At 33.2% G+C, this 14538-nt stretch overlaps 1 protein-coding gene across 3 annotated transcripts in view; it reads left to right on the top strand.

Moving 5' to 3' along the window:
- Positions 1-14538, top strand: part of MMS22L (MMS22 like, DNA repair protein) — a 95418-nt gene that overhangs the window by 14206 nt on the left and 66674 nt on the right. For all 3 annotated transcript variants that reach the window (XM_084890824.1, XM_084890823.1, XM_084890825.1), the window contains exons 9-12: positions 1707-1820; positions 8756-8932; positions 10945-11007; positions 13504-13623. In XM_084890824.1, coding sequence (XP_084746950.1) covers positions 1707-1820; positions 8756-8932; positions 10945-11007; positions 13504-13623 — 474 coding nt within the window. The remainder of the gene's footprint in view (positions 1-1706; positions 1821-8755; positions 8933-10944; positions 11008-13503; positions 13624-14538) is intronic.

Below are 14538 nucleotides of genomic sequence, written 5' to 3'. Positions count from 1 at the left end.
ATTTAAAAGAGGCTGGAATTAGTGTTTTAGAGCTGTTTTAAGCCTTTTCATCTTGTCAAAAATAAATAAATGAAAACAGGATGTTTATGGTAATGACTGGAATTTAACTTTTGTTTATATAGGAGAGGCCAGCCCTTTAATCGTAGTATATTGCTATTGGATAATGAAAGAGATGAGTAATTAAAGTTGGTTGGCAAGCTTAAAAGGTGGTTTTTGCCCTAGCTGGTTTGGCTTAGTGGATAAAGCATCAGCCTGCATACTGAAGGGTCCCGGGTTCGATTCCAGTCAAGCACACATGCCCAAGTTTCGAGCTCGATACCCAGTAGGGGGGTGTGCAGAAGGCAGCCAATCAATGATTCTCTCTCAGTGATGTTTCTATCTCTCTCTCCATCTCCTTTCTTCTCTGAAATCAATAAAAAAAATACATATTTTTTTCAAAAGTGGTTTTAGTTGACAAATTTTAAGGGTAGTTTTCATGAAAGTTCTGGCATCATGGTGGAAATTACTTGTTTTTACTAAATTGTATTTATATATAGTGTTTAATAGAGACAGATTTAAAGGTATTATAGTACACATTCATTTTCAAGTAATGGAAATATATAGATTGTCATTACTTACAAGCAATAAACCTTACTAATAGAAAATCAGGATTTATAATTTTTTAAAATGTAGATTGTTTTATGTATTATCAATATCTCTTAAATTTAATCTACATATTTATAATTAACAGGAATGTATTAATCAGATATGATATAGTAATATCTTAATGTATTATGTTAGAAATGTATATGTAATGTATGTGAAATAACATATATGAGTTTTAGAAGTTTAGCTATAAGTATAGACAATATTAATATTCTCTGCATTATTTAGGGTCATTGAGGATATATTTTTTTATAAAAATGGTAAAGCCCAGCCAAGAGATCGCTGGTTTGATTCCTTGTTAGGAATGCACATGCCCTGGGTGCAATCTTGATCCCCTGTGGGGGCCATGCAAAACACAACCGATTGATGTTTCTGTGTCATTGGTGTTCCTATCTCTTTCCCTCTCCATTCCTCTCTAAAAATCAATTAAAAAAAGAAATAACAACAGCTTTAAAAAGAATATGGTAAAATTGCTTAACTTTTAGATAGCCCTAATAATTGTATTTATTCTGACTTGTAACTATTTTTAGTCTCAACAGTGAATCAAAGTTATTTTCTAATATTTTTTTATTACATGTCTTTTTATTATGTTTGATGAAATCGATCAAAGTTTGGAAACCATGAAGCTGAGGTCAAATCTAACATACCCCCTGTTTTTGTAAATAAAACTCTACTAGAACACAGCCTCATCCTTTTTTTTTTTTTTTTTTAATGAATTGTTAGTGGCTGATGCACAACAGTGGCAGAATTTAGTAAATATACAAAGACTGTATCATGAATAAAACTTCAAATATTTATTACCTAGCTTCTTATATACACGATGTTTGCTGAACATTAGACTAGATAATTAAAGCAGAGGGTTTTTTTAAGTTGAGAATAAAATTCTGTACATTTGGTTTTACAATGGGAATTTTTAAAAGTTAATGAAATGGCACATTTTTTTGTAAATAATTTTTTATAAAGCATAAATTTTAAGACATCTAAATAATTCTTTAAAAATGTTTAGAAAAATGTGTGGCATGTAAGATTCTTCTCTAACTCATTTTGGTTATTTTCTACAGGTTAGGCCTTCTGAAGCATTAACGAGAGATCATTGCCCATGCCCGTGCATTAAAGAATTATGGGTTCTACTCATTCATCTTCTAGACCAAAGAAGTAAATGGTCTCTCTCAGAAGTAAGTTGTAAAATTGATGTATTAGTTATTGTAACTAATTATATTAAATTTATGCAGTGGTTTTGGCCAGAAAAACCTACAACTTTCCTTCTTTATAAGACAACCACCACCATCACCAAAAAGAGCATTAACTGAAGACTAAATACCTGATACATTTTTAACCCTAAATTGATAATATGAAATATCTAAGAGAAGTGTAAAATATGGTTGTCTTATTTTCTGAAGGGTTTTTGGGGGTGGTGTTGTTCTATCAAGAATCTGTTAGGCTAAAATACCTATTAATCCCTTCAATAACTCAAGAAACATTTCTGTTAGGAAATGTGGCAGATTTAGATTTGGGAGGAAATAAAACAGGTTTCTGTTAATCAATTTTTCAGTATTATTTCATGGAGGGATGAAGAAAAGCGCAAAGAGGAAGATAGGACATTTTCTTTCACTTCATTTTGAGCAAAGTCTTCATAATGGGGCTTTATTTAATTTCGAGTATTATCGATTAGGAGAAAAAGAGAAATATCCATAGGCAGAAGTAAGTATAAACAATTCATTGTGAAATGATACTTAAAATGGTTTATGTTACATGAATAAGTACTTTCAATATTTTATGGGTCTTTTAATTTTCCCAACTTTTCACAATTTGGGGTTTGGTTACTGCTATCTAATTTTAATAATAAGTATTTTTACAGATTTACAAGCACTGTATTTATTTGTTGCTTTTTAATTGTTCACGTATAGTTACGCTTATTGATTTTAGAGAGAAGGGAAGGGAGAGAAAGAAAAGAGAGAAACATTGATTTGAGAGAGAACATCATTTGGTTGCCTAGACTGAGGATCGAACCCACAACTTGGGTATGTGCCCTGACTGGGAATCAAACTTGCAATCTTTTGGTATGGGATTACGCTCCAACCAACTAAGCCACCCCAGCTAGGGTCCATACACTATTTAATCTGAGTTATCTTAACAGTAAATTTGCTAAATACAAGTAAAATAAAGTAAGTTTACTAAGTATAAATTTCTTATATTTTTACTTTTGAGTAAGGAAATTTTTATTTCATGGTATTTTGAATTGTTAGTACAGTTCAGCTTTCTGCGAGATTTAAATATTACAAAGTCTTGCCGAAACCGGTTTGGCTCAGTGGATAGAGCGATGATGGCCTGTGGACTGAAAGGTCCCAGCTTTGATTCTGGTCAAGGGCATGTATCTTGGTTGCGGGCACATCCCTAGTAGGTAAGGTGACCAGATCGTCCTGCTTTTGGCGAGACAGTCCCGAGTTTTAACAATTTTAAAACTGTTTTAAAATGCCACGGGACGTGGGACAAATTGCTAAAAATCGGGACTATCTTGCCTAAAGCTGGATGATCTGGTCATTTTACCAGTAGGGGGTATGCAGGAAGCAGCTGATCGATGTTTCTCTCTCATTGATGATTATCTCTCTCCTTTCCTCTCTGTAAAAAAATCAATAAAATATATTTTTTTAAAATATTACAAAGTCTTAGGAATTTCCCCCCCCCCTTTGATTATTTGCCAGGGTATTTTATTTCAATGACATGGTAAAAATCAATTTTCTTATTTTCTGCAAAGCATCTTTATTATTTAAGAATTTTATATTTTTTAGAATTGTCCTTATTTTATAAATTTCAGACTTGAAAGTGTGAACCACATAAAGTGTAAGCATGTTTATACTTGTTATTAGAATTTTTTTAAATTTTAAACAGAGAGTAGGCATAATTTAAAATATTAATTGTAGAAATTTGTGTAGTAACATATATAACCTAAATGATTTGTATGCTCTTCATTTTATGTAATAACCATACTTATTCGTCTTAAAGTAATGTCTGAAGCCAGTTTCTTTTTAAAATAGTACTAAAATTAAGTTATATTATTCTCAGATTTCAAGGCCTTATTTTACTTTAAAGTCAAAGTAGAAGTTTATATTCTTGATAGTAAGGCAGTTTTATCTTCTTGTTAAAAATATATATATAATCTAACATAATGTTGGGTATCTTGTCTGAAGCATTTTAAGTGTGTCAGTGAGCTTATAGAAAGTAAGATGTACTAAGGCCAAATACTAAATATAGATGGGAACTCAGGTCAGTTGAACACTAAAGCTGCCTTGTCAATTTAGAGACAGTTGCTGAATTGTATATATAAACTTGAACAGTAGCTTTCGTAGATTATAAGGTACAAGACAATAAATCTCAGAGTTTACCCAAGTCAGTACCCTACTAATATACCACTATTCTTAAATCTGAGTTACCAAAAGAATGAACTCAAAACTCAACTAAATTTGTAAGGAAGATTGTCTGTTTTTTACCTGTGGTGTATTGCAGTTTAAAGTTATGAATTTATTACTGTAAGCCAGTGAGTTCATGATTCCGTAGATGGTACTAAAAATTTAAGCCAGTGACTTCTAAACCAGTGTCTAAAAACCATGGAGAACAGGTGGGTGCTTAAACTCTAAGCTTATATCCTAACCTCCAAACCATAGGACAGCAAGAACAAATAAAACTACACAAAAAACATGTTGATAGCATAACTACAAGATAGGGATATTCAAAGCTGTAAATTAAAAGTAAAAGCCACCAAAGCTCTAGTACAAAACTTTCTAGCAAGCAAGGATAGTCAGAAAAATTGCTCAGAGGAGAGAAGAAGGGAACTAACAGTAGTCATAAAAGTTGGTTTAAAACCGTTGTCAGAATGTGAAAATACTGAAAAAGTTCCCTTATAGATCAGAGAACTGATTATAGGATCAGAACATAAAAGTGTGTGCATTACATGAGGAGGCAGTCTTTGAAGGCAGAGCTTCTGGAGAGTACAGAGGCAAAAAGGAAATGCCTCCGCTTTGCTGACTGAGTGGTGACAGTGACAGGAAGTAAAAGCAGAAAATGTAGGGTCTTATAAAATAAGAGAAACGAAAACAAACAAAAGTAAACAAAACTAAAAAAAATAATAATGACTGAAACCCAATAAAGAATGGAGTTTTGGTACATTGACAAAAGAGTGCTCCACTGAACTAGGAATCTTAAAATAGTCCAAATCTACAAAATGAAAGGAAGGAAATGAAACAGGTCTTTCTAAAGTTACTACACAAAAATAGAATTGATATACTTTAGCCTATAATACCTTTTCTTCCAGAAATAACTATAAAGCAGAAGAAAATTATAAGACAACACTTCAGACTGAATTTAATAGACAGCATTTGGGTCTGTAAAAAAAAAAAAAAAAACACACACACACACACAAATGCCAAAATACAAACAAACAAACAAAAAACATGCCCTGAATGAGCTATTCCATTGTTGAAATAGATAGAGCAAAAGCCAGGAATGAATGGAGTAAATTAAATGCAACAGAGAAATGGAAATAAAAATCATTTAGAATTGACTAAATTATAAAGTCCCCAAGGAGGATAGTTCAACTGAAAAATGTAATAAGGGGCATATAAGAAAAGCAACCAAAGGAATAAAAATGAGATAAAGGAATATAAAGGGTTAGAGAGAAAATGTTTGAAGTTGAAGATAAGCAAAGAATAACTGTCTGTTTAAATGGAGTCCCTGAAGAAGAAAAAGCGATGGGACATAAACTGACATTCAAAACAATGAGTGAATCCAAGAAAATATTCTAGAAATAAAGAACTAAGTCCACATATTGAGAAAACCTACTGCTAACTAGAAAGATTAACTCCATATAATCCATGCTAAGACATATAGCCTGCTAAAACTCTGACCTCAGACATAAAATGTCTTCAAGTCCTCTAGGAAATCTGTGAATCTTCCAGGCAAAAAAGATACAATAACTTATAATTGCAAAATAATGTGACCTGCACCAGACTTCTCGGAAATGACATTTAAAAACATGACAACTGTGAATATATAAAAAAAACTCATGAAACCTTCCTCCTCAGGAGGACAGAGGCAGAGTCTGTGATCCAGAAAAAATCATCTAACCATGCTGACACTCTGATCCCAGACATTTATCCTCTAGAACTGAATGAATTAATACGACACAACAGAAAAAGCCTCATCTTAGAAGCAACATAGGTCCCACCTTTTACTCTGTGGAGATCATGTGGACAACTATGAGGTGCTCTCTCAATAAAAAGCTCAGGACTAAGAAAAAGGGACAAAACCAGAAGGAAACAAAAATGTTCTAAACCAACAAATAAGCAAGTTAAAAATGACTCTTCGCACTGACTAACAGACATGCAGTGGCTTTAGGGACCAATATGGATATGGATTAGCCATGAAAGAAAAACAGAAAAATCATTTGAAAGCTTCAGAAGGAACAGAGAAGCTTCTATGTTCATCTGCCTGGGAGTTCATGGTATCACAGAATACTGATAGTAAACTAAGGCTCATAGAGGGCCATTCTTAGGTTTCCAGACAGCGGAAAACAAATATTTTCTTTTTTCTATCTTATCAGTATACAAGGATTTAAAACATTTACAGTGTGACAATACTAATTTATACAGTATACTCAGTTTATTTTTACAAAAAGAAATTATATCTGTATTTGTGTGTACACTTAACATTCTTGCAGAAAGAATTATTTAATTCTTCCTACCCCCTGCCCCTACCCCATCCCTGGAAAGAAGGCAGGAAATACTGAATGAGATTTGAAGTTTCCCATTGAGAAAGGGACATTTTCTGCAACCCGACCAGTGTTTAAAAGATTAATGCTCTAAGGAAATTATCCAAAGGGGTGAGGCAGTTCAGGGTCATTAAGTTATTTCAGATGTCTAGGTTGCTACTTTGTGAAGGCAATAGGATGTTGCTTATCTCAGGATAAGAAACAATTGGAGAAGCCTATGAAAGGCTTAGGAATTTTGGGAAATTCACACATACCCCAAATTATGTGGGAACTCTAAGAATGAATATAAACTAATTTAATCAAAGACATACAGTGTCCCAGAAAATATTCCAAACATGTAGTTAATACTGGATGTATCTGTATGAGTGTTTTCCTAAAAACCCAACCCTCATTATCCAGTAGATTTCAATTAGACTTTAATTCAATTTCCCAGAAGAGAAAGAAAGCTAATTATTCCTTGAGTGATATTGCTTATGTGCCAGAAAACAGAATGGGTGTGAGGTAAAGTAAACTGTTCAAATATCAGTCAAAATATATAAAGGTGGGTTTCAAATGTAGATTTATTTGATGCCACAGACCATGTTATTTTTTCTGCTACATGATTATGTAAGGAAATGCACATTTTAATAGTTAGAAAAAGAAAATGAAGGAATAGCTGAAATAATTTACTCTTTTTGGGGAAACAGACCAACATATATTTTATATGCATGCTCATATTCCCCAAAGTGCCATGAATGGGTAGGGGACAATATGATAAGAGTTTTGGGCCTGTCCACATTATATTTCAGCTGCCTTGAATATGTGTATATGTATATACTTTGACACCTTTAAGCATTACAAACAGAATGTTGGAAAAATTTTCTGTAAAATATCAATACATAAATGCAAAAAAAAAAAAAAAGACTCAAAAAAGTTGAGATATTGTCAACAACCTTAGGCCTAATGTGAATATATAAAGTGACAAATACCTAGAGAAAAATCTTACTAAAAGACATAAAGTGTTCAATGTAAAGTAGGCAAATTGTTTTATCATATAGTCATATATTGGAAAATTCTGTTGAACTCTGATTGACCCCATTAAGTTGGATGTATCTCAGAAACACAATGTTGAGGAAAAGGGGCAAGTTACCAAAGAATAGAAACAGACCACTAAATAGACACTTCCAAAGAGGACATAACAGATGGCCAATAGACATATGAAAAGATGCTCAATATTACTAATCATCAGAGAAATGCAAATTAAGACCACACGAAATATCACCTGACACCTGTCATAATGGCTATAATCAATAAATCGACAAACAACAAGTGTTTATCCCTTTGGAGAAAAGGGAACCCTCATGCACTGTTGGTGGTAATGCAGATTGGTGGGAAGCAGTTTGGAGTTACCTCAGAAAATTATAAATGGAACTTTAGACCCAGCTATTCTACTTTAGGGAATATATCCAGAGAAACATGAAACACAAAAGAATAAATCCACCCCTGTGTTTATTGCAGTGTTGTTTACAATAGCCTAGATTTGGGAGCAGCCCAAGTGTCCATGAGTAGATGAGTGGATAAAAAAGCCGTGGTATATTTATACAATGGAATACTATTTGACTATTAATAAAAGGAAGTCTTACCCTTTGGTACAGCATAATGAACCTGGAGAGTGTTATGCCAAGTGAGATAAGCCAGTCAGAGAAAGACAAATACCATACAATTTGACTTACATGTAGAATCTACTGAACAAAATAAACAAAATAGAAACAGCTTCAGGTACAGAGAAGAGATTGGCAGCTGTTCGAAGGAAAAACAGGTTAGGGGATTAAGCAGATATACAACAAACAACACAGAAAACAGAATGGTGATTACCAGAGGTAGAAGAAGGTAAAGGGGGATAAATGATGGAAGGAGACTTGATCTGGGGTGGTAAACACACAATACAGTATACAGATGATGTATTCTAGAATCGAACATTTGAAATCTAGATAACCTTATTAACCAATGTCACTCCAATAAGTTCAATTTAAAATAATAAAAAACATGCATTAAAAACACACAAAACCACAGGTGAAGCCAAAAATAACATGATCTGGGCTTACATATGTATGTGGCAAAACTTATAAAACAGGGAAATGATTTATTATGGAACTCAGGATAATAGTTACCCAGGTTGGGAAAAGAAAAATACTATTTATGTTCTAATTCTTAAGATGGGTATTTTCTTTTATTCTTTAAGTTTTGTATATTTTATATTTTCTTTTGCATGCACAGTTCATTATAAGAATGGAGGGAAATACCCAAGTCAAAGGTTATTGGATCAGTGTCTATTTTAATTGAATCATATTACCTCTGTTTCTATAGTCGTTTTGGAACTGTTTGAATAAACTACTCAAAACACTCTTTGAAACACCAAGTGAGCAAAGAAGACCTTCTGTGCCTACAATCCAGTCCAGGGATCCATTAGGTTTTAGTTTGTGGATTATTACTCATGTAGCATCACTTTACCAATTTGATCGCCATGGAACACCAGATGAAATGGTAAGATATAATCTTTATGTTTTTATTGTTTAAGAAAAACACTTTGTAGAAGAGTTGGGATCTCTGGGCGAGTCTATTTTGAAGAAGTGGCATTAGAAGAAGTTTAAGTATAAAACATTTGGCTCTCAAAAGAAATTTCAATCGTCGTACTGTTGATATTTGGCTCTGTTGACTAATGAGTTTGATGACAACTGACCTAGGCCGAAGCTCAATTTGGTGTTTAGTTTTTTAAAAAATATATATTTTATTGGTTTTTTTTTTACAGAGAGGAAGGGAGAGGGATAGAGAGCTAGAAACATCGATGGGAGAGAAACATCGACCAGTTGCCTCCTGCACACCCCCCACCGGGGATGTGCCCACAACCAATGTACTTGCCCTTGACCAGAATCGAACCTTTCAGTTCTTAGACCTTACGCTCTATCTAATGAGCCAAACCGGTTTCGGCTGGTGTTTAGTTTTGATAGTGGGCTAAAAAATGTAAAACAGTCCCAAATTCATAACTCCCTACTTCTGTTTTTTTCCTCAGTGGAGTTAAGTTATGTATCATTTAGTATACAGAAAAATATGCTGTAGCTGTTGAAAGTTAAGTTCTATGGAAGAAAGTTTTAGAGTATAACCACAATATTGATCCATAAAGTTGAAATTCTTTGGACAAAAGTTACACTCCTTTATAATTCATGTGATTCAAATGCCTTGATAGAACATAATAATTGAAATATACTCATTGACACTATCAAATTATGAAGCTAAAAACATCAACCTGTCATGTTCCTGCCTATTTGGGCCTAGTGGTACTGTTTTCTTAGTACAGAATGATAGAACAGTAAATTGTTCAAAGCTGAGAGAAGGTTTGTTAGATAATTAGTTGCTGATAACTTGTTATAGCGGAAGGAACACTGGCTTTAGAGCCAGACCAACTTGCATTAAATCATATATATATATATATATATATATATCTTTCTGAGACTTAATTGTGTTATCGTTGAAATGGGTAAGATTTTTCTGAGGAAGTAATAATGTAAAGACCCTCCTTTTTGAGAACCTTTTAGGGCCAACTACTAAGCTTTAGAGGACAGTCCTTAAGGCTGCTCTCATTTCTGACACCAACTGCAAGCTCAGGAATTCCCAAAACTGTATCATTTACTTGGACTTAAAGAACTTATTGAATGCTATTATACTCACAGCTATGGTTTGTTACAGGGAAAGGATTTAAGTTAAAATTAGCCAAGGGTACATAATGCAGAGATCAAGGAAGTACCAAATGTGGAGTTTCTGTTTTCCTCTCCCCCTGGAATCAGTACATGCTAGTCTCCTGGCATCACTGTGTTGCAGTGCGCAGACTGAGTGTCAGTGGACTTAGTATCCTATGAGAGGTCTGCAGGCTTTTCTGTTGGAAACGTGGAGTCACTTTCCGTTTCTAGCCATTGTGGAATATTTTGGCTCTGAGAAAGCTCTTTCTGGCTCTCTTCCTTACTTCGGAGAATCTATTAGATAGTTATTGTTTCTACTCTAGTAAATGACCATTACCTAAATAAGAGCACTGTGTAAATTTTTTCTTTATTTTCTGTAAATTTTTTAGTTACTTGTTTACTGGAGTAGACTGTCTTTAGGTTGTTAATGCATAAAATGAAGGAAAAAGTCTCTGGTGAGTAAAGTACCAGAATAAAGGAAGAACATGCGGGGAATAAAAACTTCAAAATAAATAAATAAATAAAAGCTTTTTTTTTTTCCTGTTAGATTACATCTGACAGCAAAAATTAAATATTTGTCAAAACATAATTTTATAGAGGAACCATTGTTTAATGAAACAACTCAAAGGACTCTATTGAATTGGAATAGTTGTAAATTTTTCTTCTGAGTCTTAACTAGCTCTGCCCAAGTAATTTAAACATTTAAGAAGTTGTAGTGAGGTGTGATGTTGAACAGAATGTTTGTACTTCACCCTATATCATAATTTTAATTTATAATTATAAGTAGTAATTTTGATGCAATAATATTTTCTCCCTTCCTAGAGACAAATGGAATCAAATTGGAATTTTGTAGAAGAACTGCTGAAAAGGTCCATCAATGTACAGGTATTTACTCACTTAAAATGAGACGATTTGTGGGCTTTGCTAAATTTTTAGGTTACAGAATTTATTTGTAAGAACCAAGCAAACTTAACATGATTTAAATAACATACTTAGTTTACTTACTAATAACCTGTGATAGAAATCATCATTCTTTATCAATGAAGTATCAACATATAATAGTTCCTAATAGTGACTATCTTTTGAAGGTTTTTTAGTTTTAACACTGAGTTGCCAGTTAAAGGACAAAGATAATTATCCTAGTTGGTGACTTTGACAAAATGTATTTAAAGTAGTAGATGCTTCAGAACTGAGCCATTCCTTGACTGTATAATACCAAGTCTAGGAAACAAGATGAGGGAGATAGCCAGTGGCATTGGAAATTCAGCTCTGTTCTCATCACAGCAGGAAGGAGACTTGCCTTGCTGAGCAATTTGTCTTACAGGCCTGAATCATACTCTAGCTGATAAGGTCCTAGTTTTTGAGCCTTCATTTCATACCTTATCATTTTTCTTTCTGCAAAGCTGTTAATGTAGTGCTTTGTGGCCCACAGGTCAGATTTGACCTCCTTTTAAAATAGTTTTAAATGTGCTGTTCATCACATCTTTAAACATACTATATATTGTAGTTCTATACAGTTTTGTCATACAAATTATTTATGTAAGAGTTTAAGGGAAATTTTTAGTAAATAATTTTTTAAATGGGAAATAAATTACTTTTCTGTTTGAAAATAAAGATTGTTAAAACTTGAAAATGAATAAAAAGGAAATGTGGTAGTAAAAGATTGTTATATACATAGCACTCACACAACACAGACATGCACACCCATTTATTTTATAGCCATATCTTTGAGAATCATTTCAATAGCTTGACATTTTCTTTTCCCTTTTATCTATTAACGCTTAATATTTTTAGGTGAAACATATAAGTGCATTTAGTTATAAATTTTCTAAGTATGAGCTAAGATTTCTGGGTTAGAAAACCAAAGACCCTTACATCAGTTGTATCAGAAACAAAAGAGCTATTATCCCAATTATTATAAAAGTTTTTGTTTATATTTATTTTTTGTCATTTTAATTGGCTTTATTCTTTGTTGTTTTTAAGAATATGCTGACTTAGTAACTCAAAAGTTTCTTGCATGTATTTTTTACTTCAAGGTAATAGGGAATCACTAAAATTGGTCATTGTTTTTTTTTTTTTTTTTTTTTTTACAAAAGCTACTAATTCAGTCTTAATACCTTCGGATAGGTTAGAACCTCATAAACTTACTTTAAGCTCTAACAGCATTCCTTAAAAGACTGCAAAGATTCATATGGATACATATCCATTTACCTGTAGTGGTCAGGGACGGCAGGATAATTTATCATCATCTTTTTCCACAGAAAAGTTCTTTCTCCTGCTGCACTTCCTAAAAGTTTAAAATATATGTACTCTGCCAATCCTCTGGTTTTTAAATGAACAATTCTTAGCCTGGCCGATGTGCGTCAGTGATTGAGCATTGACCTATGCATCAGGTCACGGTTCCATCCCAGGTCATGGCACATGTCCGTGTTGCAAAGCTCAATCCCCAGTAGGGGTGTGGAGGAGGCAGCCAATCAAAGATTCTCTCTCATTCATGTTTTTCTCTCTCCCTCTTCTTTCCTCTCTGAAATCAATATATATATATATATATATATATATATTTTTTTTTTTTTTTTAAGAACAGTTCTTGTATTCTTACAAAGAATTTGTTCTAGCCTAGTTGATGTGGCTCAGTGGCTGAGCATCAACCCATAAACCAAGTGGTAAGGGGTTTGATTTCCTGTCAGGGCACATGCCCAGGTTGCAAGTTTGATCTCCAACAGGGGGCGTGCAGGAGGCAGCTGAGCGATGTTTCTCTCTCAACAATGTTTCTCTTTCCCTCTCCCTTCCTCTCTTTCTCAACATCAATAAAAACATTTTTTTAAAAAGAATTTGACCTAGTACTTAAATATGATCTTGGGATTTGTATACATCTTAATTATTAAATCATTTTTGTTACCTCTTCCTGGTTTGGGTTTCTTTTCCAATCTCATCATGAAAGACCTATTGTAATCTATAATAATAAAAGGGATAATATGCAAATTAGACCAGATATCCTTCAGGAAGAAGCCAGGGCCGGAGAGAAGCTGCCTGGGTCCCAGGTGCTGGAGCAAAGACGGTGCCGGCAGCTGGGGGAAGGAACGTCTACTCTTGCACAAATTTTCATGCATCTGGCCTCTAATTTTTAAATAATTGAGTTAAAAATCAAATTCAGTTAGTATATAATTTCCATGAACTGAATAATTAATAGTCTCTAAAGCATTTTTAGACATATACCTTGCTGACTTAGACTTTCTGGTCTGAAGATAATAGTGGATATGATTTGTTGATATGTATTCATGTTCTTTTTAGAAGCAGGTTATTTAATGCAGTATCATGTGATAATAATATTCATGTTGCTATTGTCCATTTACTTCTTCACAATTTAAGTTTATTTTTTAGGATGGTATACTAGAAGAGCAATTACGAATGCATCTTCACTGTTGTTTGACACTTTGTGATTTCTGGGAGCCAAACATTACAATTGTCACCATTCTATGGGAATATTATAGTAAGAACCTGGTGAGTAAACAATGTGAATTTGAAGCAGGAATTTGAAGAATTTGTTCATGATATTTGAGGAATATTTTTATAGCTTAATTATGAATAGTTAAAGATTTTTCTTAAATAATTAATTTTTCAAAGTAGATTAGGATAGCTCAAGAATAATTTTATCTTTCACAAACATTATCTAGAGCATTGTCATAAAGGAACAGAGCAAAGTAAGCAAAGTAGCTGAAATTACAAAATCTGCCATTAATAACCAGTATATCTAGTATACCAGAAAGATTTTTTTAATCCTTATTTATAAATATTTTTTAATAACTGTTGATTGCTTACAACACTTTGAACAATTAATGTTATCCTGACTAAGATGCAGTGTTGGCATTTGAGTAACCTATACGCTGTTTAGACAAAATAGATAATACTGTGGAACTCCAGAAAAGGGAGTATCTGATCTAGTGTATGGACTTTTGGAAGAATTTATGAAGTCATCATTTAAAACTTGGCCTAGGGAATGAGTGGAATTTTCCAAATACAGAAGTAAAAAGCATCCAGGCAAAGAGAAAGTATGAACAAATGTACATGAAAAAAAATAAATATGTTTATACAAGGTTTAAGAGTTTTGAGAGCTGTGTCTGAGATGGCTTTGGAGAGAGACAGGAAATCAGGACACTAGAGAGAAAGGTAGTCAGGGGCTAGAGTATGAAGATAACCATACAGTTGAATTGTGATTTATTTTGGAGATATTAGAAAGCAAGAATGTGGCATACTAAGTATGTGTTTGAGAATTTTTCTGAAAAATGGTGTAAATGAATTGGGGGCAGATAAGTTAGTAGTCCAGTTTAGTAGTTTACGCAAATAATGCAGTAAGAGACCTAAAATACAGATAATTGATTTAGAAAGGAGAGGATAAATTTTGAAGATAAAAATTTG

The sequence above is a fragment of the Pipistrellus hanaki genome, assembly GCF_964339955.1.
Source record: "Pipistrellus hanaki genome assembly, chromosome: 7".
NCBI lineage: Eukaryota > Metazoa > Chordata > Mammalia > Chiroptera > Vespertilionidae > Pipistrellus > Pipistrellus hanaki.
Note: the sequence above shows the minus strand (reverse complement) of the source record. Positions and strands in the feature narration are given on the sequence as shown.